The sequence below is a fragment of the Pelophylax lessonae genome, assembly GCF_965119305.1.
Source record: "Pelophylax lessonae genome assembly, chromosome: 4".
Taxonomy (NCBI): domain Eukaryota; kingdom Metazoa; phylum Chordata; class Amphibia; order Anura; family Ranidae; genus Pelophylax; species Pelophylax lessonae.
Genome location: NC_138771.1, coordinates 617,353,670 through 617,381,355, shown reverse-complemented (window position 1 = coordinate 617,381,355; position 27,686 = coordinate 617,353,670). Strand labels below are relative to the sequence as shown.

The 27,686-nt window shown below is 46.3% G+C and overlaps 1 protein-coding gene across 4 annotated transcripts in view; it reads right to left on the bottom strand.

Annotated features, from left to right (window-relative positions):
• BACC1 (BPTF associated chromatin complex component 1) overlaps positions 1-14,521 on the bottom strand; it is a 29,834-nt gene extending 15,313 nt beyond the window's left edge. For all 4 annotated transcript variants that reach the window (XM_082256891.1, XM_082256892.1, XM_082256893.1 and 1 more), the window contains exons 1-2: positions 14,461-14,521; positions 7,145-7,239 (exon numbers count right to left, since the gene is read on the bottom strand). In XM_082256891.1, coding sequence (XP_082113017.1) covers positions 7,145-7,239; positions 14,461-14,481 — 116 coding nt within the window. In that variant the 5' untranslated portion in view covers positions 14,482-14,521. The remainder of the gene's footprint in view (positions 1-7,144; positions 7,240-14,460) is intronic.
• Between the last annotated feature and the right edge of the window lie 13,165 nt (positions 14,522-27,686).

The following is a 27,686-nucleotide window of genomic DNA, read 5'->3' as shown; positions in this document are numbered from 1 at the left end:
CTCAGTCCCCTCCCCCCACATATGTCAGTAAGCACCAGGCATACATTAACCCCTCCCTCTCCAATAAAATTAACCCCTTCCCTGCCAGTGTCATTTTTACAGTAACAGTGCATATTTATAGCACTGATTACTGTAGTAATGTCACTGGTACCCCCAAAAGTGTCAAAAATGTCAGTCAAGGGTCCGATCTGTCCGCCGCAATGTCGCAGTCCCGCAAAAAAAAAAAAAAAAAAAAACCCAGATCGCCGCCATTACTCGTTAAAAAAAAAAAATGACAGAAATCTTTCCCTTAGTTAGTAAACGCAATAACTTTTGCGCAAACCAATCAAAATACGCTTATTGTGATTTTTTTTTATCAAACATAGGTAGCAGAAAACAAATTGGCCAAAAATTTAAAAACATTTTGATTTTTACATTTTTTGGGGGGGAATTTCATATAACAAAGTGTGAAAAATATTGTTATTTTTTCAAAATTTATGCTCTTTTTTTGTTTATAGCGCAAAAAGTAAAAATCGCACAGGTGATCAAATACCACCAAAAGAAAGCTCTGTTTGTGGGAAAAAAAGGACGTAAATTCCGTTTGGGTACGGCGTCGCATGACCGCGCAATTGCCAGTTAAAGTCGCACAGTGCCGAATCGCAAAAAGTGGCCTGGACGTAAGACAGCAAAATCCTCCGGTGGTAAAATGGTTAAAGCTGATTTCCAAGTATGTCTGTTTTTGCAAATTTACAATGTGAGTATGCATGCACCATACCTGTGGGATCCTTGTGGAAGCTGGAAATCCCTGCAGTACAGCTAATACAGTGATTGCTAGTCGTGTCCATGTCCTGTGCCGAGTGGCTGCCCTGCTGCTTAGTAAACACAGGAGGTCGCTCGTTCGGAAAGGGTCCGATTCAAAGAACATGTGTTCACTAAAGGCCCGTACACACGTGCAGATTGTCGGCCGAAAAGATTCGGCCGACGACCGATCGGCCGATTTTCGGCTTGTTAGTATGATGCTTCCGACAGCCGACAGCGCACTTTCGGCCGAACAGAATCTGTCCTGCAAGCATTAAAATTTTTGTATGCCGACACCAGAACGGCCGATTGTTCGCCAGTCAGTACAGATTTCGGCCGACAGACAGCAGATTTGCAAGACTGGGCATGCTCAGAAAAGAAAAAACACACAGAAAGTTAACCATCACATGACATCACTTCTGCAGTCGACTGTTGTTGGCCGACAAAATTCATGTGCAGTCTTTTGCGGTTTTCAGCGGACACGACAGCCCGGGGACAAAAGACGGCCGATCGTTCGGCCGACGATCGGTACGTGTGTACGGGGCTTTAGAAACAAGGCAGCCACTCAACACAGGACCAAGAAGCCAGAGACAACTACTTTAGTAGCAGTTTGCGTTTTTGTCAATTTTGTACATAATGCACATAATATATATATTTTTTGTATAGTCATTCACTTTAGGGTGTGCAGGTAGAGGATACTTGTAGCCAATTTTCTCTGACTACTGTAGTAGCAGTGCCTACTACAATGATTTCTTAGCTTCCACAGAGATCTTCCAGGTATGACACATGCACACTTACATTGATCATAGCTGGACCGATGTAACTATGCAATAATATGCATACCTTTAAATAGTCACCTACCATGTCTCAGTAGATTCCCTAGGCCCACTGATTGGCCAGGCTATCAGATATCCATAAGGCCCCTTTCACACATACGGTCCGTTCAGTTCATCAGTTCAGTCACGTCAAATGTATCAGTTTTTCATCCGTTTTTTCATCCGTTTTTCATCCGTTTTTCGTCAGTTGTCATCCGTTTTTTTTTCGTCCGATCCATTTTTTTGACGGATGAAAAATAGGGCATTCATCCGTTCAAAAAAACGGACATTGACGGAAGTGGATGAAAACGGATGTTAACTGATGATCATCAGTTGTCATCCGTTTTTACATAGAGATACATTGATGTCCGTTTTTCATCCGTCAACGGATGGATGAAAAACGGACAAACGGACAGCATGTGTGAAAGAGGCCTTATACAGAAAGATATCTCTTTAGCGCACCCTGCTGGAGTAAGCTCAAACAACATGTGGCAGAGAAAGCACACCCTATGCTTAGAGATTGTTCCTGTGCAGTTAGGCTGTACTACAGCCCGCTGCTGGCTACCAAATTCACAAAAAAATACAAAACGGAATTTGGTAAAAAAATGCTACATCCCGCTTTTTAAAAGGTTTTGTCCTGTTGGTATTTGGTCCCAGCATGCATCTCCAAATTTGTACCGAACTATCTCCCAGAGTGATTTCGGGGCTGCGAGGAAGCGGGAACAAACTTACATGTCTGTTGGACATGCCCAGTAGTCCAGAGCTTTTGGAAAGAGGTTTTTGATCTCCTCTCCACCGCTTTTCTTAAACCTATCACCTTTGGCCCCACAATAGCTATACTCAATATGCTAAAGAATGAGGTGCGCAAACAAAAAATGAATCTCCAGCAGCAACCGAAACTTTAACCTTGATAAAGTAAACGTGTGATGTGCAAAAAATGGGTGCGCTAGATGTGAGCAATGTGTGTTAAACCAAAAGGAAAAACACAATGAACAAAATACCTAATAAATATAAATATACACAGATATTATAAATAGTGCACAATGTGAACAAAAACGTGCTATGGAAATATGTGCAGTCCAAAACAAGTCCAAAATGAAAAAAAGGCTGAAATCTTCTTGATGGTGAATGAAGGTGAAGAAGAGGACGTGCAAACACCAAATCCCTGTTGGCACCCACGTGTAAAGAAAAGAGAGGTGATACCCTTACCAACTCAACATAATAAAACACGTGAGAAGGTGACACCAGCGTGTGTAATAGATATGAAGTCCCAACCTTTCACTCTTCCACCCGATATGTGGTATATCAAAACTCTTACCAAAGGCAAGTATTTCACAGGTCAGATGGTGAGTGATAATGTTCTCCAAATCATCAGGCAAACTATTCAGACTAGCAGGCAGTGAATTTTCTTGTAAATCTTATTCTGACTCCTGTTGCTGTATGGGGGTTGGTCTCTCTCCTGTACCCCTCACACTCAGTGACAGATAGTGCCCAAAAAAGAATGGAACAGGCAATAGTGCATTACCTCTTAAACTACTTTATTAAGAAAAGGTAGAACACTTACAGTTAAGTTGAATAAATAGGCGAATGCAAATTCAATCGTGGCCGCTCTGCAGTGCAGACCACGGATGGTGATAGTGGTATACGACTTCCACGTGCGATGATAGATCTTTCTAGAAGTCGCTTTTCTCGCTTTAAGCAGAGTGGGAATCACAGAAGCAGACAATTCCCTGTCCTTCAGCACCTAGCTTTCAACTGGCAAGCCGTCAAAGCCAGCAACCGTAAAGCAGGATGGAAAATAGGTCCTTGAGACAGCGGATCATCCCTGAGAGGAAGTCTCCAAGGAACGTCTGCGACTAACCTGACCAGGTCGGCGTACCAAGCCCGGCGAGGCCATTCCAGAGCCAAAAGGATGACCAGAATCCCTTCCGCCTCGATCCTGCGAAGAAGTTTCGGCAGCAACTTGAGCAGAGGAAAAGCATACATCAGCCGATACTGACCCCACGGAGCCACCAGCGCATCTGTGGCATCTGCCAGAGGGTCCCGAGAGTGGGCCACAAAACTCTGCACTTTCCTGTTGGTCCGAGACACCAACAGATCTACGTCTGGAGTGCCACAATGAAGGCACAGTTGCTGGAACACCTCCAGATGGAGAGACCATTCCCCTGGAGCCAAGGTCTGCCGACTGAGGTAATCCGCCTGCCAATTTTCAACTCCTGGAATGTGAACAGCGGAAAGAGCTGGAACAAAGCGTTCCGCCCATCGAAGGATGCTCGTCACCTCTAAGGCCACAAGGACACTCCTGGTGCCCCCTTGGTGATTGACATAAGCCACAGCCATGGCATTGTCCAATTGAATGCGCACTGGACAGCTCCGAAGGTTTTCCATCCAGTGGACTAAGCAAAGCCTGATTGCTCTCAGCTCCAGAACATTGATCGGTAACCTGGATTCCTCCAGAGACCAGACCCCTTGAGCAGTAAGCTTGCCGAGAACATCTCATCACCCGGACAGACTGGCATCCGTGGTGATCACTGACCAATATATGGCGAGAAAGGATTTTTTCTTGTTTGAGCGTCAGGGACCGAAGCCACCATAACAGGGACCCCCTGGTCACCTGGCTCAACTGGACCTGATTCTCCAGAGAACTTGAATCTTTATTCCACTTGAGAAGAATTTCCTTCTGGAGTATTCTCGTGTGAAATTGAGTGTAGGGTACCGCCTTGAAGGACGACACCATCAGTCCCAGAACTCTCATACAAGTCCAAAGAGACGACCACTTGCTGGACAGAAATAGCTGAATCGCAGACTGGAGTTTTTGAAGTTTGTCCGGAGGAAGAAACACCCTGGCTGTGGACCAGTCCAAAGTCAGGCCCAGATAGTCCAGCCACATGGAAGGAACCAACGACGACTTCTGGAGATTCACAATCCACCCAAACTCCTCCAGAGTTCTCATGGTGATCTCTAAGTTTGTCACCAGCGCCGTGGAAGACTCCACACGGGGAAGAAGATCATCCAGATAACCCTGGACCGATATCCCCCGCTGGCGTAACAAAGCCAGGACCGGAGCCAACACCTTTGTGAAGATCCGAGGAGCAGAGGCGAGACCAAACAAACTTATAGGGATCCTCTCCCACGGCAAAACTCAGAAACCCTTGATGTCTTGCACATATTGGGATGTGAAGGTAGGCATCTTTGATGTCTATGGAGGCCAGGAATTTGCCCCAGGCAGCCCTTTCCTCCAAAGAGGTAAGGCAGAATGAACAGAGACCCCCCAGGAGAGAGAAAGAGAGAGACCCCCCAGACTCCCCACCCCACCAAAGATGCACCAGGAAGGCCCAGAACGTCTGCACAGCACGTGTCTGCAGCGATCTCGACCCTCATAGAAAAACCGGTCAGCACTAGGGTATAGGGAGGGGCTCTACTAGCAGAAAAAACGCCTCTAGGGACTCCAAGAACATCCAATCGCTCACTACTGGGGCTATGGGGGACAGGTCAGGGGGGGTGTGTGACAGGACAGAGGGGAACCCAGGAACTTGAGGGTTCGACTGTCCCAGGGAGGAACCCGCGGCCACCCCAAAACCCGGCAGGGGGAAAGGGGGGGAACAGTTTACTCACCATACCAGGAAGAGGCCGGCGCCATCTCCTGACAGAACCCCTCACCGCCAAAGTGAGGGGGGGCTGTCGGGCAATAGGAACGCTGCAACTCGGGCCTTGACCCGGTCGTATTTGACCTGGCGAGACGTTTAACTCGCAAGGCTAGTCCCCGTCCAGTGGGGTCAGCGCGCACTCGCTGGCCGGCTGGGGTGACCACTGGATCTGGATCTATATACCCAGCCCTTCGCCCAGATCTGGCATAGTTGCTTGTAGATCTCACAGGAAAAATATCTGGTGAAAAAACCTAACTAGAAGAAAACTAGCTAGAAATAAATCTTCAAAGCTACAAAGAGAGCTCCAGAACATTTTTGAGCTTCAGGCGACTTGTAGTGGCGATGTGAACCATCTCCATAGAGAATAGTTGATTTTTTTTCTCCTCCGACATTTTGAAGCTTCAGGCTGGGTTCAAATTTGATTTGCATGCAGCTCACAGCAGGGGTCCTGCACGTCCCTGTTCTCCGTTTCAGGGACAAATCAGGACGTAATTTTTGCATAAATTCTAACCTGAAACAGAGCCAGAGACGCACAGGACCCCTGTGCAATTCGCTCTGCAGCTGCCCTGGAGATGTGTGAACCGATTCCATTGAGAGCCGGTCACAGTCTCCTGTCATGCAAATTGGATGCGCCAAAACCCACATCCAATTCACATAAGTGTGAACCCAGCCTCAAGGTACAAAACCCTCAGCTTTGAATGGGCCTTAACCTGTTCCCGACCGCCCGACGCAGTTTTACTGCGACAGGCTGGCTCTTCTGCGTGAACCGACATAAATCTACATCGGTCGCGCGCTTCCGCCCCCACTAGGCAGTGGGGATGCCGATCCACGGGGGAAACGTCGGCCGAGATTGCAGCCGGGCACCCGCGTTTGCTCCCCTCTGAGAGAGAAGGACGGTCAGCTATTGTAAACACAGCCGACCATTCTTCTCTCTGAAATGATCACAGAGCGCCTGTGATCCTTCTATATAGGAACACATGTCTCTATGGTCATTTCACAAGTCCCTCCCCTATACAGTTAGAAACACTCCCCTAGGCTCACACTTAACCCTTTGATCACCACTGTGTTAAACCCTTGCCTGTTAATAGCATTATTACAGTAATAGTGCATATTTTTAGCACTGATTACTGTAGTAATGTCACTGGTCCCCCCAAAAGTGTCAAAAATGTCAGTTAGGGGTCCGTTCTGTCCACCGCAATGTCGCAGCCCCGCAAAAAAAAACGCTGCTCACTGCCATTACTAGTAAAAAAATAAATAAAAATGGCATAAATATTTCCCATAGTTTGTAGACGCAATAACTTTTGTGCAAACCAATCGAAATACGCTTATTGTGATTTTTTTTTTTTTTACCAAAAATATGTAGCAGAATTCAAATTGGCCTAAAAGGATGAAAAATTTTTGGGGAATGTTAAATAGCAGAATGTGAAAAATATTGTTTTTCTTTTTTCAGAATTGTTCTTTCTTTGTTTATAGCGCAACAAATAAAAACCGCAGAGGTGATCAAATACCATCAATAGAAAGCTCTATTTGTGGGGAAAAAAGGACATCAATTTTATTTGGGTACATCGTCGCGCGACCGTGCAATTGTCCGTTAAAGTAACGCAGTGCCAAATCGCAAAAAATGGCCTGGTCATTAAGGGGGCAAATCCTTCCGGTCCAGAACTGGTTAAATGGACTAAAATTAAAAAATAAGATTTTAAAGCAAAAATTGTACCAATTTGTAGCAAAACAGAAAACTTTCGTTTTTCTTCTCAAGGTCTGAAACTTTATAGAGCAGCTCTTTGCTTCCAATGGGAGGGCCATCATTATAGTCATTAGAGAGGTGAAGAAAGAGGACATAGCTGAGAAGAATACAGACTTTAGCAGACACAGGTACAGTAAGTCGCAGGTCTATAGGACATTTACCCCGCCGGTGAGGAATCTGTCACAGGGTGGAGTTGCATAGTCAATTCTCCTAGTTTGGTGAAAGCAGCTCCAGCCGCTGAGAATATCTCCCCGACCTGTGCAGACACAAAAAGTATACATCATACAGTGAGACTCATCACACCATTCATAAATATCATCACAACAATATACTTCTGATCCTGCAAAATAAATATAGATATACGCCAGGGGCAGACTGGCAAATTTCGGCCCAGGGGGCAAGTACAAACCAGAGGCCCATGGTGCAGCGACTCGGCCCCCCTCCACTTTCCATCACCCCCCTCCACTCCTCCTCCTGACCCCCATTCCAAGCTGAAGCCCTGCTCCAGATACTCTCTTCTTACCGGCTGAATCCGGGTTCCCAACCTGGCCAGCAGGGGGAGGTTGGGGGGAGCTGGGACAGCTCGGTTGGGGAAGGCCGGGGCAGAAGAGTCTCCAGTGGGGCATGAAAATGGCCTCTGCTCAGACACAGTTTACACCATCCATGCTTGGGGGGGGGGGGGGGGTGGCGGGGAGGCCTGTGCTTTGTCCTTGTCTTCATCCTGCACTCAGTAGGTCAGCAGCAGGGAGTTTTTTTACTTCTCTTCACCAGGAATTATTTAGGCATGTCTGTGGCAGGAGCAGTGCAGCCTTTTTAATGGGGCATCAGGGCGGCCCAGAGGGCAATTGCCCCCCATCCCCCTGGCCCAGTCCTCCCCTGGATATACCACTCCTGCAACAGACTGGAGAGCATTCTCATGGGATTCCCACCTCCCAGCTCTGACGTCACCCATGCCTTCTGGAAGAGTGGAAGGTTGGGTGGAGGGTTGGGTTGTGTTGGGTGCAGAGTTGTTTACATATGGCTTTTTAAGCGGGAGGGGGGAGACGGCGGGGGGGGGCTAAAAAAACAGACCTTCCATTTGCCATGGATGCTCTGCTTTTACCACTTAGGCTGCATTCACATGTCAGCTTATAATCGCGGGCAGAACCGCCGCGGTTCCGCCCGCGATTCGGAGATTTATTGCAAATCGCGGGACGCCTAGCGTTGCCCGTTGATTTGCAATAGCCCCCCAAACGCCGAGCGATGTTGCCGCGATTTACGCCCGCCGAATCGTGGCAACATCGCGCAAACAAAATCGCGGGACGCAATACGCTCCAAAAAAGTACAAGAGCTTCTTTGGAGCGTATTGCGTCCCGCGATTTTGTTTGCGCGATGTTGCCGCGATTCGGCGGGCGTAAATCGCGGCAACATCGCTCGGCGTTTGGGGGGCTATTGCAAATCAACGGGCAACGCTAGGCGTCCCGCGATTTGCAATAAATCTCCGAATCGCGGGCGGAACCGCGGCGGTTCTGCCCGCGATTATAAGCTGACATGTGAATGCAGCCTTAAAGTAGAACTATAGGCAAAACTTTATTTATTCATTTATTTTTATTTTGGATAGAATAAGAGGGGGGGGGGGTGTTATAGCCGATGTCAGATCTTTTTTTTTTCGCCATCTTTGGAAATTTACCTTCACTTCCTGTCCCATAACCAAACAGTAAGTGGAAGGAAATCCCTGGAAATCAGAAGAATTCATTAGGGACCCCCAGGTCACCATAACTAGTGTCATCATTGGAAGATTTCTTCTCTATTACTTTTCTGGGGACAACCCAAAATTTTGGTTAATTTCTTACTTTCAATGAAAATGGTAAGCAGGACAAATAGAGGCAGAGAATCTCCTTAACGGGGACACAGACAGCAATAAAAACTGACAGAGGTTCTAATCCCTCTTCAATCTATCGAAAACAAAAAGAAAAAAAAATTGCCTTTAGTTGGGCTCTGTTCACATCTAGGCGTTTTTGGAGCGATTTTCTGCTCTAAGCCTCAGCTCTAAAAATGCCCAACAAGACAAATCCCATTTATTTCAATGGCCCCTGTTCACATCTGAGCATTCGGTTGCCTTAGGCAAAACGTCCGTCGCTCAAAAAAGTACAAAAACGCCTTTAAAAATAGCAACGCCTAGATGTAAACGTAGCCTTTCCCGCCACACCGCCGCCAGCCTCTAAAAAAAACAGGAGCCAAGCTGAGCAGGCGGAATAGGGAACCTCGTGGTGGAGTGTGACTGTGCTGCAGGACGGATGGCATCCATCCGCAATGATCACAGAAGGAGTCATGGACACCGGCTCAGGCACTGGTCGGTCAGATAAAGACAAAGTCCTTGCTGTTCAGCTGCCTGTTAAACGGTTGCCGACCGCCGCACGTACATTTACTGCGGCGGTCAGCCCCGGCCAGGCAGAGTGACGTAGGGGTACGTCACTCGCCTGTCACTGACTTGTGAGCCAATAGCCGGCTCGTTCACTTACAAGTCAGTGCGTGTGACCGGCGGACCCGATCGTCCGCCGGTCACTCACGATCGCTCTGGTGAAGGGAGAAAGGCAGGCGGCTAATGTAAACAAGCTGCCTGTCATTCTCCTTGGTGTAAAAATGAAGATCAGACGGTTCTACTATGTAGGACCGTTGATCTCTGTTTTTACACCAGTAGCCATGTCCCTTTACAGTTAGAATCACGCCCCTAGGACACACTTAACCCCTCCCATGCCAGTGTCATTTTTGCAGTAACAGTGCATATGTATACAACTGATTACTGCAGTAATGTCTCTGGTAACCCCAAAAGTGTCAAAAATGTCAGTCAAGGGTCCGATCTGTCCGCTGCAATGTCGCAGTACCGCAAAAAAAAAAAAAAAATCGCAGATCGCCGCCATTACGCGTTAAAAATAAAACACCAAAAATGACAAAAATCTTTCCCTTTGTTAGTAAACGCGATAACTTTTGCACAAACCAATCAAAATACGCTTTTTGTGATTTTTTTTTTACCAAACATATGTAGCATAAAACAAATTGGCCGAAAATGTTAAAAAAATTTGATTTTTACATTTTTTTGGGGGGGAATTTCATATAAAAAAAAATGTGCAAAATATTGTTATTTTTGCAAAATTTACGCTCTTTTTTTGTTTATAGCGCATGATCAAAAAATTGCACAGGTGATCAAATACCACCAAAAGAAAGCTCTGTTTGTGGGAAAAAAGGACGCCAAATTCGTTTAGGTACAGCGTCGCACGACCGCGCAATTGTCCGTTAAAGTCATGCAGTAAAAAAAAAATTGCAAAAAAAAAAAAACCCTGGTCACGAAGGGGGTAAAATCTTCCGGGGCTTAAGTTATTAACACATAATGCAGCAGATTGGAATATACATTAAGCCAGATCCATCTACACAAGATAAATCTGTCATTTTACTAAAAAAAAACGTTCCCTCTGGCAAAGACAAATGTCAGAGCTGAAGACAATTTGTTGTATTGGAAAGTAGCTTTTTAATAGCTACAATGTAAAACGATTTTCAGCAAACATTAGGCTTTTAAAATAAAGTCCTTCTTTGGGCAATCTTAAAGTTGTTGTAAACCCACTTTAAAGACTTTTACCTATACTGTAACCCTATATTAAGGCTTACCTATAGGTGCTATAAATATCTCCTAAAACTTGCACCGTTTAGGAGATATTTACAGTGCATGCAGCCGATGATGTCATCGGTGCATGCGCTCTGAAGGAACGGCCACCGGTGCCGTTCCTTCAGAGCCCTGTGCCGTGAATGGCGGCATGAGCGGGAGTGATGTAATCGCGAAAATCAGATGGCCGGAGGACGCGATCCAGGAATCAGGACGGTCAAACATGCCGACCATCCTGTTGCTGAGCGGGCAGCACTGCAGGGGCTTCATTTTTAGGTAAGTACTTCATAATGAGATAGTATGCGATGCATACTAGCTCATTATGCCTTTGTCATTACAGGTTTTTTTTTTTCACATTTTTTTTCAGAGGGTTTACTTCCTCTTTAAACCACCCTCCCCAAATGCTCCTTTCCACTTCTGTACTAAAAAAAAAAAAAATAAAATGAACTAAATGCAATGCCATACATCCCTCACTGGTGCCTATACCAGGAGTGAAGACCAGCAACCCAGCACTGCTGTCTGTGTGCAGGCCAACTGGACCAGTTGCAGTTCTGTTTTTCTCAGTGAATAGGTAGGTACCCCCCCCCCCCCCTTCAGGATCACCCTAGACCACTTGCAGTAGGTTTTTTTTTTCTTTAACCACTTCTGCACTGGAAGATTTCCCCCCTTAATGACCAGGCCATATTTTGCGATTCGGCACTGCGTTATTTTAACTGACAATTGCGCGGACGTGCGACGCTGTGCCCAAATAAAATTGATGTCCTTTTTTTCCCCACAAATAGAGCTTTCTTTTGGTGGTATTTGATCACCTCTGCGATTTTTATTTTTTTTGCGCTATAAACCAAAAAAAAAAAAAATGACAATTCTGAAAAAATATATATTTTTCACATTCTGCTACATGACATCCTCAAAAAGAAAATTTTAAAATCAACATTTTTTAACATTTTAGGCCAATTTGTTTTCTGCTACATATTATTGGTAAAAAAAACTCGCAATAAGCGGATTTTGATTGGTTTGCACAAACGTTATCGCTTCTACTAACTATGGGAAAGATTTATGTCATTTTTATTGTTTTTTTTTTACTAGTAATGGCGGTGATCTGCGATTTTTACCGGGACTGCGACATTGGGGCGGACAGATCGGACCCCTAACTGACATTTTTGACACTTTTGGGGTTACCAGTGACATTACTACAGTAATCAGTACTAAAAAAATATGCACTGTTACTGTAATAATGACACTGGCAGGGAAGGGGTTAACATTGTGGGGGATCAAGGAGTTAAATGTGTGCCTAGGGTAGTGATTCTAACTGTGGGGGGCGTGGCTTTTGAAATGATCACAGAGACCTGTGATCCTATATAGAAGGATCACAGGGGCTCTATGATCATTCCAGGGAGAAGAACGGTTGGCTGTGTTTACAACAGCCGACTGTCCTTCTCTCTCAGCGGGGAGCGATTGCGGGTGTCAGGCGGCAATCGGAGCCGCCTTCCCCATGCATCGGAGTCCCAGCTGCCGAGTGGGGGCGGGAGCGCGCCACCGGCGGTGCGTGCTCATCCCCTAGCTGCAGGCGCACGCGACCGGCATAGGTCTACGTCGGTTTGCGCAGGAGGGCCAAACTGCCGCAGTAAATAGGCGGCGGGTGGTCGGTTAATAAAATCGGTGCAGTTACCCGCTCCTCCCATAGCCACATTAACCAACAGGTGATTGGTTGCTAGGAAGCTGGGCGATCCTAGCAACCAATCACCACCTTGTTCATGTGAAAAGTAATTCTGGCCGCTCCTACCCTCCATCCAGTACTGTGCAGTGTTGCCAACTGTCCGTATTTTTACTTGCAGTAAAAAATATGTCTGCGACGCTCGTCTTGGAACTGCGCATGCACGTTTCCCATCCATATCTGGCTGAGACCATCTGAGTACCTGCTACGGGTGTGTTCAGGCGGGGGGGGGGGGGTGCCTGAGCGTGTTATGGGCTGTCATGGTGCAAGGGAGCCGAGCAGAGCGGCCAGAGAGCCTCGTGTTCGGGGTCGGTGGGATGGGAGTAAGGCAAGCCGGGAGCGGGACTGTCAGTGCTGGTGTGGACTGACGGGACCACCTGGAACTGAGAGGAAACTGCACACTGCTGTCAGTGTCCCCGAGAGCCAATTCCATGTGTGTGTCACATTCTCATTCCTTGCCCTCCTATATCCTGTCCCTGAGCTACTTTACTTACTAGATCGAAAAATAAAATAAGAAATATGTTTTCTACCTATCACATCACTAATTGCAGATTTTACTTATTTGTAGCCTAAATATTGAAACTTGGATGTAAAACTGTATTTTTTTTTTTACGTTTTGGAAATGCCAGTAAAAACTTGGCTGTGCCGGTAAATTTTGGGTGTCGTGTCAGTAAATTTTGGGTGTCGTGCCGGTATATTTTGAGTGTCGTGCCGGTAAATTTTGGGTGTCGTGCCGGTATATTTTGAGTGTCGTGCCGGTAAATTTTGGGTGTCGTGCCGGTATATTTTGGGTGTCATGCCAGTAAATTTTGGGTGTCGTGCCGGTATATTTTGGGTGTCATGCCAGTAAATTTTGGGTGTCGTGTCGGTAAATTTTGGGTGTCGTGCCGGTAAATTTTGGGTGTCGTGTCAGTAAATTTTGGGTGTCGTGTCGGTAAATTTTGGGTGTCGTGTCAGTAAATTTTGGGTGTCGTGTCGGGAACTTTTGGGTGTCGTGCCGGGAACTTTTGGGTGTCATGCCAGTAAATTTTGGGTGTCGTGTCGGTAAATTTTGGGTGTCGTGTCGGTATATTTTGGGTGTCGTGTCGGTAAATTTTGGGTGTCGTGTCAGTAAATTTTGGGTGTCGTGTCAGTAAATTTTGGGTGTCGTGTCGGTAAATTTTGGGTGTCGTGTCGGTATATTTTGGGTGTCGTGTCGGTAAATTTTGGGTGTCGTGTCAGTAAATTTTGGGTGTCGTGTCGGTAAATTTTGGGTGTCGTGTCAGTAAATTTTGGGTGTCGTGTCGGTAAATTTTGGGTGTCGTGTCAGTAAATTTTGGGTGTCGTGTCGGGAACTTTTGGGTGTCGTGCCGGGAACTTTTGGGTGTCATGCCAGTAAATTTTGGGTGTCGTGTCGGTATATTTTGGGTGTCGTGTCGGTAAATTTTGGGTGTCGTGTCAGTAAATTTTGGGTGTCGTGTCAGTAAATTTTGGGTGTCGTGTCGGTAAATTTTGGGTGTCGTGTCGGTATATTTTGGGTGTCGTGTCGGTAAATTTTGGGTGTCGTGTCAGTAAATTTTGGGTGTCGTGTCGGTAAATTTTGGGTGTCGTGTCGGTAAATTTTGGGTGTCGTGTCGGTAAATTTTGGGTGTCGTGTTGGTATATTTTGGGTGTCGTGTCGGTATATTTTGGGTGTCGTGCCAGTAAATTTCAATCTGCTAGGTTGGTAACACTTCTATTGATGAACATCACTGTAATAATAATAATTCCAATGATGATGGGGAAAAAACAAGAAGCCATCTGTGCTGATATGAGTGATAAGTGACAATGGTGGGGGTTATGATCACTGTGTTGTTATCTATTGTATTAGAACAATGTTACTATATACAGCAGCCTTCCACATTTATAATAATAATGATAATGGTGGTGATCATGTCAGTATTATAGAACACTATCACATTGATAGAACATAGCTGGCCCTGGCCACTGTAGCAAAAGGCTGACTCTGCATGCTGGGATTTGTAGTTCAGTACATAGACTAATAACAACCCAGCTACTGGTACCTAACTACAAATCCCAGAGTGCACCACAACTGTACCACATGACTTCTCCCCTCCAATCACGGTCCGCCCAGGCCTCCCGCTCACCTTGGTGGACGCTGACGTCATGGCGCCGAGGGTGGGGGGCGGATATAGCAAGGGCTATACTGGAATGAGCTGAAACGTTCTGCGCTCCCCCGGTGAGGCAGCCCGCACCACCGAGCCAGCTGCCGTATCCCTCTAGCTAATTCGACGCTCGCACACCCGAGCCTCGGGCTGCTATTGGTTCCTTCCGCTGACGATCGAACGCACGGTGGTTCCCGCCTACAGCTGCGGCGCGCGGCTATTGGCTGACGTCAACTGTCCATTACCCTCTTTGTATGTTCCCGCCCCCCTCTCTCTGTGTTCCTATTGCAGGCGGCTCGCTGTTGATTGGCTGAGCTGCACAATGAGATTACCGAGAGTGGGAAATAGAAGATGGGGTGTATGTGTGACTGAGAGAATGAGCCTGTACTGTTACCCATAGCAACCGATCAGCTTCCACTGTGGTAGTTAGAGAAAGGATCCTGAGCTGGTTGCTATGGGCAACAGAGGTGGTTTATTAGTACTCTAACCACTTCAATACCGGGCAGGCAGTTACACCCCCTTCCTGCCCAGGCCAGCTTTCAGCGCTGTCACACTTTGAATGACAATTGAGCGGTCATGCTACACTGTACCCAAATTAAATTTTTTCACACAGATAGAGCTTTGTTTGGTGATATTTAATCACCGCTGGGTTTTTATTTCTCACTAAAAAAAGAAAAGAGAACATTTTGAAAAAAAAAAAAAGTTTTTCTTATCTTCTGTCAGTAAATTTTGAAAATAAGTAATTTTTCTCCTTCATTGATGTGCGCTGATGAGATGGCACTGATGAGGAGGTACTAATATGCCGCACTTATGGGCACTGATGAGGCAGCACTGATGGGCACTAATAGGTGGCACTGATGAGGAGGTACTAATATGCCGCACTGATGGGCACAGATGAGGTGGCACTTATGGGCACTGATGAGGAGGTACTAATATTCCGCACTGATGGGCAATAATAGGTGGCACTGATGAGAAGGTACTAATATGCCACACTGATGGGCATAGATGAGGTGGCACTTATGGGCACTGATGAGGAGGTACTAATATTCCGCACTGATGCGGCACTGATGGGCAATAATAGGTGGCACTGATGAGAAGGTACTAATATGCCACACTGATGGGCACAGATGAGGTGGCACTTATGGGCACTGATGAGGAGGTACTAATATGCCGCACTGATGGGCATGGATGATGCGGCATTGATGGGCACTAATAGGTGGCACTGATGAGGAGGTACTAATATGCCGCACAGATGAGGTGGCATTTATGGGCACTGATGAGGAGGTACTAATATGCCGCACTGATGGGCACGGATGAGGCGGCACTGATGGGCACTAATAGGTGGCACTGATGAGGAGGTACTAATATTCTGCACTGATGGGCACAGATGAGGTGGCACTTTTGGGCACTGATGAGGAGGTACTAATAGGCGGCACTGATAGGCACAGGTGAGGCGGCACTGATGGGCACTGATGAGGAGGTACTAATATGCCGCACTGATGGGCAATAATAGGTGGCACTGATGAGAAGGTACTAATATGCCACACTGATGGGCACAGATGAGGTGGCACTTATGGGCACTGATGAGGAGGTACTAATATGCCGCACTGATGGGCATGGATGATGCGGCATTGATGGGCACTAATAGGTGGCACTGATGAGGAGGTACTAATATGCCGCACAGATGAGGTGGCATTTATGGGCACTGATGAGGAGGTACTAATATGCCGCACTGATGGGCACGGATGAGGCGGCACTGATGGGCACTAATAGGTGGCACTGATGAGGAGGTACTAATATTCTGCACTGATGGGCACAGATGAGGTGGCACTTTTGGGCACTGATGAGGAGGTACTAATAGGCGGCACTGATAGGCACAGGTGAGGCGGCACTGATGGGCACTGATGAGGAGGTACTAATATGCCGCACTGATGGGCACTAATAGGTGGCACTGATGGGCAGCAAAGATGAGCAGGCACTGACTGGCAACACTATGGGCACTGATGGTGGGCACTTTTTGAGCTTTTATGTAATCGGCATATTACCTGTCCTAGTCTCCCCTTTGAGGAGGAGCCGCTGATTGGTTCTCCTCGCCACACACTCTGACAGTGTGAGGCGAGGAGATCCGATAAACGGCACTTCCTCATTTACATGTGACCATCTTTGATTGGACACAGCACATGGGTAAAGAGCCATGTCATTGGCTCTTTACCAAGATCGGTGTCTCGCTGTGTCCTAGCAATACGGCGCGGCCGCAATCGCCGCTCTGCGCGCCCGAGAGAGGCTGTTCTGGTGCGCCGTCATATGATGGCGTCCCAGAACAATAGCTGCACCGCTCCGCCGTCAATTGACAGTGGACGGGTGAGATGTAGTTAAGGTTACCACCTCAACCTTTTGAAACGGAACGAATATTATTTACTCAGGTTCTGGGGCTCATTTATTACAGATAAGGCACAAAGTGAAAATACAGTATCTCACAGAAGTGAGTACACCCCTCACATGTTTGTAAATATTTTATTATATCTTTTCATCATTACAAGCATTTCATAGGTGACCAGGGCTTTTATTGAGAAATAAGTTACATTTATGCAGAGTTTTTTCTCTGCAATTCCCCCTGGCATGCTGTCAATCATCTTCTGGGGCACATCCTGGCTGATGGCCGCCCATTCTTGCATAATCAATGCTTGGAGTTTGTCAGAACTCTTGGGGTTTTTTTTTTTTTTTGTTCACCCGCCTCTTGAGGCTTGACCACAAGTTCTTATTGGGATTAACCACTTTACCTCCGCTCACATGGAGGCTACTGCGGCACTTTGCCACGATCCCGTCCAGCGACGTAGACCTACGTCGCTGGACTCCTCCCCCTGTTGGAGGCGCGCTCCCGCTGTTTTCATTCACAGCGGGAGTCGGGCCAGGGGAGGAGCAGCGGCGATCGCCGCTGCTCTTACCCGATCGTCGGGGATCGAGTCTGGAGATCCGCCCGCTGTGTGTAAACACAGCGGGCGGATCTCCATAGTGACAGGGAGTGACAGATCGGACTGTTCAGCATAGCTGGACATCCGATCTGTCCATGACTCACACAGTCACCTCCCCCCCCCCCACACGTCAGTAAGCACCAGGCATACATTAACCCCTCCCTCTCCAATAAAATTAACCCCTTCACTGCCAGTGTCATTTTTACAGTAACAGTGCATATATATAGCACTGATTACTGCAGTAATGTCACTGGTAACCCCAAAAGTGTCAAAAATGTCAGTCAAGGGTCCGATCTGTCCGCCACAATGTCGCAGTCCCGCAAAAAAAATCGCAGATCGCCGCCATTACACGTTAAAAAAAAAACACCAAAAATGACAGAAATCTTTCCCGTAGTTAGTAAACGCAATAACTTTTGCGCAAACCAATCAAAATACGCTTATCGTGATTTTTTTTACCAAACATAGGTAGCAGAAAACAAATTGGCCAAAAATTTTTAAAAAATTAGATTTTTACATTTTTTTGGGGGGGAATTTCATATAAAAAAATGTGAAAAATATTGTTATTTTTTCAAAATAAACGCTCTTTTTTTGTTTATAGCGCAAAAAGTAAAAATCGCACAGGTGATCAAACACAACCAAAAGAAAGCTCTGTTTGTGGGAAAAAATGGACGTAAAATTTCGTTTGGGTACGACGTCGCACGACCGCGCAATTGTCAGTTAAAGTCGCACAGCGCCGAATCGCAAAAAGTGGCCTGGACGGAAGACAGCAAAATCCTCCGGTGGTAAAGTGGTTAAGATCTGGAGAGTTTCCTGGCCATGGACCCACAATTTCAATGTTTTGTTCCCCAAGCCACTTAGTTGTCACTTTTGCCTTACGGCAAGGAGCTCCATCATTCTGGAGAAGGCATTGTTCATCACCAAACTGTTCTTGGATGGGTGGGAGAAGTTGCTCTCGGAGGATGTTTTTGTACCATTCTTTATTCATAGTTGTGTTCTTAGGCAAGACTGTGAGTGAGCCCACTGCCTTGGCTGAGAGGCCACCCCACACATGAATGGTCTCAGGAGGCTTTAATGTTGGCAGTTGGCACGACACCGGCCTGATGGTAGCGCTCACCTTTTCTTCTCCAGACAAGGTTTTTTCCGGATGCCCGAACAATCGAAAATGGGATTCATCAGAGATAATGACTTTCCTTCAGTCCTCAGCAGTCCAATCCCTGTATCTTTTACAGAATATCAGTCTGCCCCTGATGTTTTTTAGAAGTGGCTTCTTTGCTGCCCTTCCTAACACCAGGCCATCCTCCAAAAGTCTTCTCCTCCCTGTGCGTTCAGATGTACTCACACCTGCCTGCTGCCATTCCTGAGCTCTGCGCTGGTGGTTCCCCCCATCCCACAGCTGAATAAACTGTAGGAGATGTTCCCGGCGCTTGCTGCACTTTCTTAGGCGCCCTGAAGTCTTCTTCACAAATGCAATGGAAATGTTTTTTATAGGATTAACCGCTTTACGACCGCCCGCCGCAGTTATACTGTGGCAGGCAGCCGTTCCAGGGCAAACAGACATAGCTATATGTCGGTCGCGCACATGAGGCTAGGGGGCAAGCGCACGCCGCCAGCAGCGTGCTTCCACCCCTGCTCGTCAGTGGGGAAGCCGATGCAGCGGGCAGGCGGCTCTGATTGCCACCTGACACCCTCGATCGCTCCCCGCTGAGAGAGAAGGACGGACAGCTGTTGTAAACACAGCTGATCGTTCTTCTCCCTGCAATGATCACAGAGCGCCTGTGATTCTTCTATATAGGAACACAGGTCTCTATGGTCATTTCACAAGCCCCTCCCCCCCACACAGTTAGAATCACTCCCCTAGGCTCACAGTTAACCCCTTGTTCACCCACAATGATAACCCCTTCCCTGCCAGTGTCATTATTACAGTAACAGTACATATATTTAGCACTGATTACTGTAGTAATGTCACTGGTCCCCTCAAAAGTGTCAAAATGTCAGTTAGGGGTCCGATCTGTCCGCCGCAATGTCGAAGTCCTGCAAAAAATGGCAGATCGCCGCCATTACTAGTGAAAAAATCAATAAAAATGACATAAATCTTTCCCGTAGTTAATAGATGCGATAACTTTTGCACAAACCAATCAAAATACGCTTATTGCGATTTTTTTTTTTTACCAAAAATATGTAGCAGAAAACAAATTGGCCTAAAATATTAAAAAAATTAGATTTTTTAATTTTTTTTTAGGGGCATGTCATATAGCAGAATGTGAAAAATATTTTTTTTTTTTTTTTTTTTTTCAGAATTGTCGCTCTTTTTTTGTTTGTAGCGCAAAAAATAAAAATCGCAGAGGTGATCAAATACCACCAAAAGAAAGCGCTATTTGTGGGAAAAGAAGGACATCAATTTATTTGAGTACAGCGTCGCACAACCGCGCAATTGTCCGTTAAAGTAACGCAGTGCCGAATCGCAAAATATGGCCTGGTCATTAAGGGGGAAAATCCTTCCGGTCCAGAACTGGTTAGGTTAATTTTCATGGCAAAGAGGGACTTTGCAATTCATCTGATCCCTCTTCATAACACTCTGGAGTCTATGCAAATTTCCATTATAAAAACTTTGTGAAAATAATATTTGTGTCATTCTCAATACTTTGGCCACAGCTGTAGCGGGGCTCCTGCACAGGATAACTGCTGGTTTTGTCCAGGGGAGAGGAGAAAGCTGTATACTCACCTGATCCTCTGCTCCACCAGCACACAGTGCTACCCCACGATCCAGCAGTTTACTGTTCCTTATGTCCTCACATCCAGAGTAGGTCTATGGACTTAAAGATGTCAAGAATAGTGCACCACACTAGACTGCAGGGGGGCAGGAGCCAGAAGGTCCAGTCTTGTGTAGAGAGGATTAGGTAAGTATATCTCCAATACCCTAGACACGAATATGAGCAGTTAACCTGTGCAGTGCAGGCGCAGCCCGAGCCGCCTCCTCCCTCCTTACTGGCTGCGATTGACAGCAGCGGATGCCAATGGCTCCTGTTGCTGTCTCTGAGCCTATGAGGAGGGAGAGAGCCACTGCTCTCGTGCACAGCACTAGTGCGAGATCGGGGTCAGGTAAGTGTAAAGGGGAGGGAGCAGAACACAGATTGTTTTTATCTTTATGCATAGATAGCATGAAGTTAAAAAACCTTCAGCCTTTAGGACCACTTTATTAGTAGTGGGAAGTTGTGGTTGGAAGCTCCTGGGTATAGGTGGAGGAATCACAGCTAAAATCCAATCCGGAAAAAACTTTCCCCGCAATGTTCCTGGTCAACATAATTTATCTGCTCTGTTCTTTGATGGCGACCTCTGCTGGATAAAAATGGTATTTCTTTTTAATTAACTTTTTTATTTACAGTATCTGTACTTATTTGTGTTGGTGTTTCATGGCAGGACACAATCGGCAAAATATTTCATCCTGTTTACCTCATTGGATGAAAGTTTTCCCCCTTATTATATGAAGACATTTTTTTCCTTCTCTTCTCGTGCCCTCCTGAGTTTAATGACTTTATAAATCTCTATAAAATGTATTTGTTGGCAAAATTCTTTTTTTTTTTTTTAACCACTTGCCGACTATCTACGTCGGCGGTCAGCCCCTCACAGGCAAACTAACGTAGGGCTACGTCGCTTGCTTGTGAGGGTCTAGGGAGCGAGCGCGCGCCCCCGGAGGCGCGCTCCCGCTCCCGCGTGGTCACAGACCCCCCCGCGCGTGTGACCAGCGGACCCAATGTCCGCCGGCCACTCGGCGATCGGCGGGGGAGAGGGAGAAAGTCAGGCAGCTTGTGTAAACAAGCCACCTGTCATTCTCCTCGCTGTAAAGACACTGATCACATGGATCGACTATGTAGATCCGTTGATCAGTGTCCTTACAGCTCAAGCCACAGCCAATCACAGTAGAAAGCACGCCCCTAGGGACACACACACAGCCCCTCCCTCCCAAATAAAGTTAACCCCTTCACTACCAGTGTATTTTTACAGTAACAGTGCATATATATAGCACTGATTACTGTAGAAATGTCACTGGTAACCCCAAAAGTGTCAAAAATGTCAGTCAAGGGTCCGATCTGTCCGCCGCAATGTCGCAGTACCGCGAAAAAATCGCAGATCGCCGCCATTACGCGTTAAAAAAAAAACAACAAAAATGACAAAAATCTTTCCCTTTGTTAGTAAACGCGATAACTTTTGCGTAAAATCAATCAAAATACGCTTTTTGCGATTTTTTTTACCAAACATAGGTAGCATAAAACAAATTGGCCGAAAATGTTAAAAAATTTTGAGTTTTACATTTTTTTTGGGGGAATTTCATATAAAAAAATGTGAAAAATATTGCTATTTTTGCAAAATTGTCGCTCTTTTTTTGTTTATAGCGCGTGATCAAAAAATCGCACAGGTGATCAAATACCACCAAAAGAAAGCTCTGTTTGTGGGAAAAAAAGGACGCCAAATTCGTTTAGGTACAGCGTCGCACGACCGCGCAATTGTCCGTTAAAGTCACGCAGTGCCGAATCGCAAAATACCCCCTGGTCGGAATGGGGGTAAAATCTTCCGGGGCTTAAGTGGTTAAGGAAGAGTTAGTACCTCTGCCAGGTTTTTATTAGGGAGAATCCCACCTCTCTATTTTCCCTGGTGACCATTGTAAAAGAGACATGGAGTGACCGAAAATCCAAAATGTTACATTTGTCACTGAAAAAAAGAGGAGGAATCTTCTCTCACGTCCTGTTGTATATTTGGGATAGGAAGATCAAAGACATTTCCCAAAAGAAAACAATGCCAAGGGTTTAACCTATTTTCCTGATCATGAGGCTGGCCATACACAGAAATCTAACAGATTCCTCCATCCACACTATACAGCACGGATGGACACATCCCCTCTGTGGCCATTATATTCTAAAAGGTCAGCAACAATAGCTGCCAAAATACCCAAACAGCGGCAGCACCTGATTGGATGAAGACACTACTCGGCTGACAATTTTCAGTCCAGCTCCTTCCATTTTTTAAAGCAGAGTTCCACCTAAAAAAAAAAAAAAAATGACATAAAAATACCCCTGGGACAGTCAGGGCTAGTACATTCCACAATGGATAGCCTCTGATCTGTCCCGGGTTGCACTTACCTGCAAGAAGAAACGATGCACTGCACCGGCCCCGCCGTCACTTCCGGGGCTGCAGCGTCATCCCTGCACAGCTTCTGGGCATGCCCAGAAGCTGTTTAGCAAAGTATGACGCGCCTGAACCGGAACTGACGTCGGGGCCGGTGCAGGCGCATTGATTCCTGGGATGACGTTCAGCTCCCAGGAATCATTGCAAGCCAGGAAGTGACGAATCGCCGTGGCCGCCGAGGGGAGGAAGAGGAAGTAAGCTGAGTATATTTTCTCTTACGTCCTCCGACAGTCGCCGCCTCTTCATATTCGTCACATATGGGGTATTAGACTTTGCTCCAAAGGAGTAGCGGCGGCGACTGTCGGAGGACTCAGAGAAAGGAATTTTACAGGTAAGATTTTACAAAAATTCAGTTTTCTTCTAATCCAAGGTAAGTAAAAATAAAAAAAAAATGCGATTATCCATTTCTTTTTAAGGTGACCTGGCACAAAAAGATGGACAGAAGTGCCATTTTAGGGTGGAACTCCACTTTAAGCATGCCAGGTGGAAGGGTTGTACCAGGGACACCAACATTAGTGAGTTTCAGATGATATTGGCCAAAATTTGCATAGGGTATGGCCAGCCTAAAGTGGTTGCTAACGTTTGATTTAAAAAAAATAAAACATGTTATACTTACCTACTCTGTGCAGTTGGTTTTGCATTGCACAGAGCAGCCCAGATCCTCCTCTTCTCGGGTCCCCTGCCAGAGCTCCAGATCCCTCCTCTTCCCACACAGTGGGACTCAGCCCTGCCCCCCACTCCTGTGTAAAACCTTTTGATTGACAGCAGCAGGGCCCAACAATGGCTCCTGCTGCTAATAATCTGTCCAAGGAGGAGAGAGACAGCGGCTGGAGCCGCTGTGCTCATGCATATCGCTTGGTAAGAAAAAAGGGGGTTTCGGGGGCAGCTGCAGCACAGAAGGTATTTTGCCTTAATGCATTAAGGTGAAAAAAAACCTTAAGGCCATTTTCACACCGTAGAGTCCGTCGGCGGACTCCATTTTTCTCAGCTGAGGATCGATCTGCCGATCCCCCGCTGAGCAGGCGGATGGTAGCTCTGTCTCCGAGCTGTGTGCGGAGACAGAGCTGTCAGGTCCCGCTGTTCTCTATGGGGGAATCGGATGGGAACGGACCGCCTGTCTGTTCTCATCAGATCCGCTGGATGGATGGAAAAACTGAATTTTTGTAAAATCATACCGTAAAATTCCTTTCTCTGAGTCCTCCGACAGTCGCCGCCCACTCATACAGTCTTCACCAATGGGTATTGCCAAGCTACTCCCGTGGAGAGGAAGTCAATACCCATTGGTGAAGACTGTATGAGTGGGCGGCGACTGTCGGAGGATGTAAGAGAAATAGGGTTTCCATCCGTCCAGATTTGACGGACAGGATCGGATCGGACATGTCTCCGCTGACATCCGATGCCCCATAGAGATGCATGGGGCATCCGTTCAGATCCGCCTGAAAAACTGACAGGCGGATCTGAACGTTCCGCATGTGTGAAAGGGGCCTAAGGCTTTACAACCTTTAAGCCACCCAGTAATCTCCCTGCTCTGAGTTTTTCAAAAGCTATAGAAGTTAAAGAGCTTTTTTTGGGGTCATACTTCTCATGGGTTCACAGGAGTGCACTTGTGCTCTCCTGTGACCCAGAAGCTAATGCCCGCTGTTGGCTGATGTCACAGAGCCTCTCCAGGCACTGGAAGGAACCTGACCGTATTGTCAGGATCCACCCAGCTGCCTGATTAAAAGCTGGCTCTGGCTCTCAGTCCTTGTCGGAGAGATGAAGCCTGCTACTACCCCTCTCTCTGCAGCCTGCCAGTCCAGTAATTGCTGGAGGGGCAGAGCGGAGAGCGGTGACTGACAGTCTTCTTTAACTTTTTATGTTTTATTATTTCTTATGTTTGTATATACATATACAGTGCATTGTGAAAGTATTCGGCCCCCTTGAACATTTCGACCTTTTGCCACATTTCAGGCTTCAAACATAAAGATATCAAACTGTAATTTTTTTGTGAAGAATCAACAAGTGGGACACAATCATGAAGTGGAACGAAATTTATTGGATATTTCAAACTTTGTTAAAAAAATGAAAAATTGGGCGTGCAAAATTATTCAGTCCCTTTATTTTCAGTGCAGCAAACTCTCTCCAGAAGTTCAGTGAGGATCTCTGAATGATCCAATGTTGACCTAAATGACTAATGATGATAAATAGAATCCACCTGTGTGTAATCAAGTCTCCGTATCAATACACCTGCACTGTGATAGTCTCAGAGGTCCGTTTAAAGCGCAGAGAGCATCATGAAGAACAAGGAACACACCAGGCAGGTCCGAGATACTGTTATGGAGAAGTTTAAAGCCGGATTTGGATACAAAAAGATTTCCCAAGCTTTAAACATCCCAAGGAGCACTGTGCAAGTGATAATATTGAAATGGAAGGAGTATCAGACCACTGCAAATCTACGAAGACCTGGCCATCCCTCTAAACTTTCAGCTCATACAAGGAGAAGACTGATCAGAGATGCAGCCAAGAGGCCCATGATCACTCTGGATGAACTGCAGAGATCTACAGCTGAGGTGGGAGACTCTGTCCATAGGACAACAATCAGTCGTATACTGCACAAATCTGGCCTTTATGGAAGAGTGGCAAGAAGAAAGCCATTTCTTAAAGATATCCATTAAAAGTGTTGTTTAAAGTTTGCCACAAGCCACCTGGGAGACACCAAACATGTGGAAGAAGGTGCTCTGGTCAGATGAAACCAAAATCGAACTTTTTGGCAACAATGCAAAACGTTATGTTTGGCGTAAAAGAAACACCGCTCATCACCCTGAACACACCATCCCCACTGTCAAACATGGTGGTGGCAGCATCAGGGTTTGGGCCTGCTTTTCTTCAGCAGGGACAGGGAAGATGGTTAAAATTGATGGGAAGATAGATGGAGCCAAATACAGGATCATTCTGGAAGAAAACCTGATGGAGTCTGCAAAAGACCTGAGACTGGGAAGGAGATTTGTCTTCTAACAAGACAATGATCCAAAATATAAAGCAAAATCTACAATGGAATGGTTCACAAATAAACATATCCAGGTGTTAGAATGGCCAAGTCAAAGTCCAGACCTGAATCCAATCGAGAATCTGTGGAAATAACTGAAAACTGATGTTCACAAATGCTCTCCATCCAACCTCACTGAGCTCGAGCTGTTTTGCAAAGAGGAATGGGCAAAAATTTCAGTCTCTCTATGTGCAAAACTAATAGAGACATACCCCAAGCGACTTACAGCTGTAATCGCAGCAAAAGGTGGCGCTACAAAGTATTAACTTAAAGGGGCTGAATAATTTTGCACGCTCAATTTTTCAGTTTTTTATTTGTTAACAAAGTTTGAAATATCCAATAAATTTCGTTCCACTTCATGATTGTGTCCCACTTGTTGTTGATTTTTCACAAAAAAATAGTTTTATATCTTTATGTTTGAAGCCTGAAATGTGGCAAAATGTCGAAAAGTTCAAGGGGGCCGAATACTTTCGCAAGGCACTGTTACTACCGCAGAAGGCAGATTCTGCAGCAAAGGATTCTGGGAGTGGGTATAAGTCTGAGGGGGATGCATGACTCATGGTCTTTGGCAGGAGCAGAGTCCCAGGAGGGAGAGGATGGCTGTCTTTCCTCCTGTCAGAGGAAGCGGATGTCTCGGGGTGCTGCCTGAGAATCCAGAGAGTGCTGAGTTGAGCTGAGGGGGATCCGGTGTGCCGAGAACCAGCGGAGAGAAAGAGGGGTTCAGTCCCAGGAAAGCCTTCACAGGTTGTGAGTACTGAGGATTGCCCCTGGGGGTCTGCCTAGTGTCAGTGGGGACCACTCCAGAGAAGGTTCTAGGATCTAAGTGTCAGCTAGCTGTAAAGGGGGTACCTAGGTTGAGGACCCTGAAGTGTTAAAGGGGGTGCCTGCAGTTTGGGCCCTGAAGAGAAAGTGCACAGTGTGAGTGCACCTGTTGAGAGTTGCAGCCATACAGGATTTCACAACAAGCTACCTCAAGCCAGAGGAAGGCAGGAAGGGGTAGTCAGTGACTTTTGAGTGCAAGCAGTGTCAGAAGTCCCTTATGCTACAGTCCTGGATCTTCTGGACTTAGGTCGGAGTTCCAGCACAGCTTTCAGAGTTACAGTGTGTTTCAAGTGTCAGTCAGCGTCGGCTGGCGTCAAGACAGCGCTAAAGGGCATTTTTCTACAACAGTCCCAGATTTGTATATATTCGAGCCAAAAGGAGTATCCCACTCATTCCCTTCTCCCATCCCCTAAAATTACAATAAAACAACCAAAGATGCCGGAGTTGTCAGTGTCTCAGTTCTCACACCCAGGGTTGCAGCTCACATGTGCTGGAGAGGTAACCGGTAACAATGGCAGACCCACATCAGGCCCAATGCCTGGAAAACCTGCTACACAAAGTTAAGCCTTACCTTATTTACTAAGCTCTGGTGCAACTGCATTTTGCAAAGTGCACAGTCTATTTGCCTTTAGTAAGTCAACCCTTTTGAGTGCATGACACGCTGCACTCATAGGATATGCTTTGTCCTGCGTCATTCAAACCAGAAGACTGAGGACATCTTGTGGCAGAGAAGAGGTACTTTGGGGGAGAGTACCAAAGGAGATAATTATTGCAACATCTTTTTAGTATTTTTATTTTATACAATAGCAGAGGGATTTTTTTTTTCTTTTGCCTACATTTAGCCGCATGATTAGTAATGGCAGTAGGGTGGATGCGGCAATCTGGAGCACCGTTATAAAAGACAATGGCAGTGATCGTGCCGTCAGACATTGCAGATCATAGACATAATGCACAGAGCCAATCAGAGTGGCTCTGTGCCTTGTGATTATCAATCAGGGCAATAACAAATAGAAAAAACACTACTATTGTTCACATTGGGAGCCCTCCCCTCCGTCTCACAATGGAGAAAGAAGTGTTTTATGGCTAGAGGGATCCTAAGGAGATACGTAGCAGCAGATCCGAGGTGAGGGTTTAACATATTTCATTGTAGGACAGTTTTTAAGCCTCTCGCCCCTTCCCTCTATATCAGGGCTTGACAAATTTGCTTG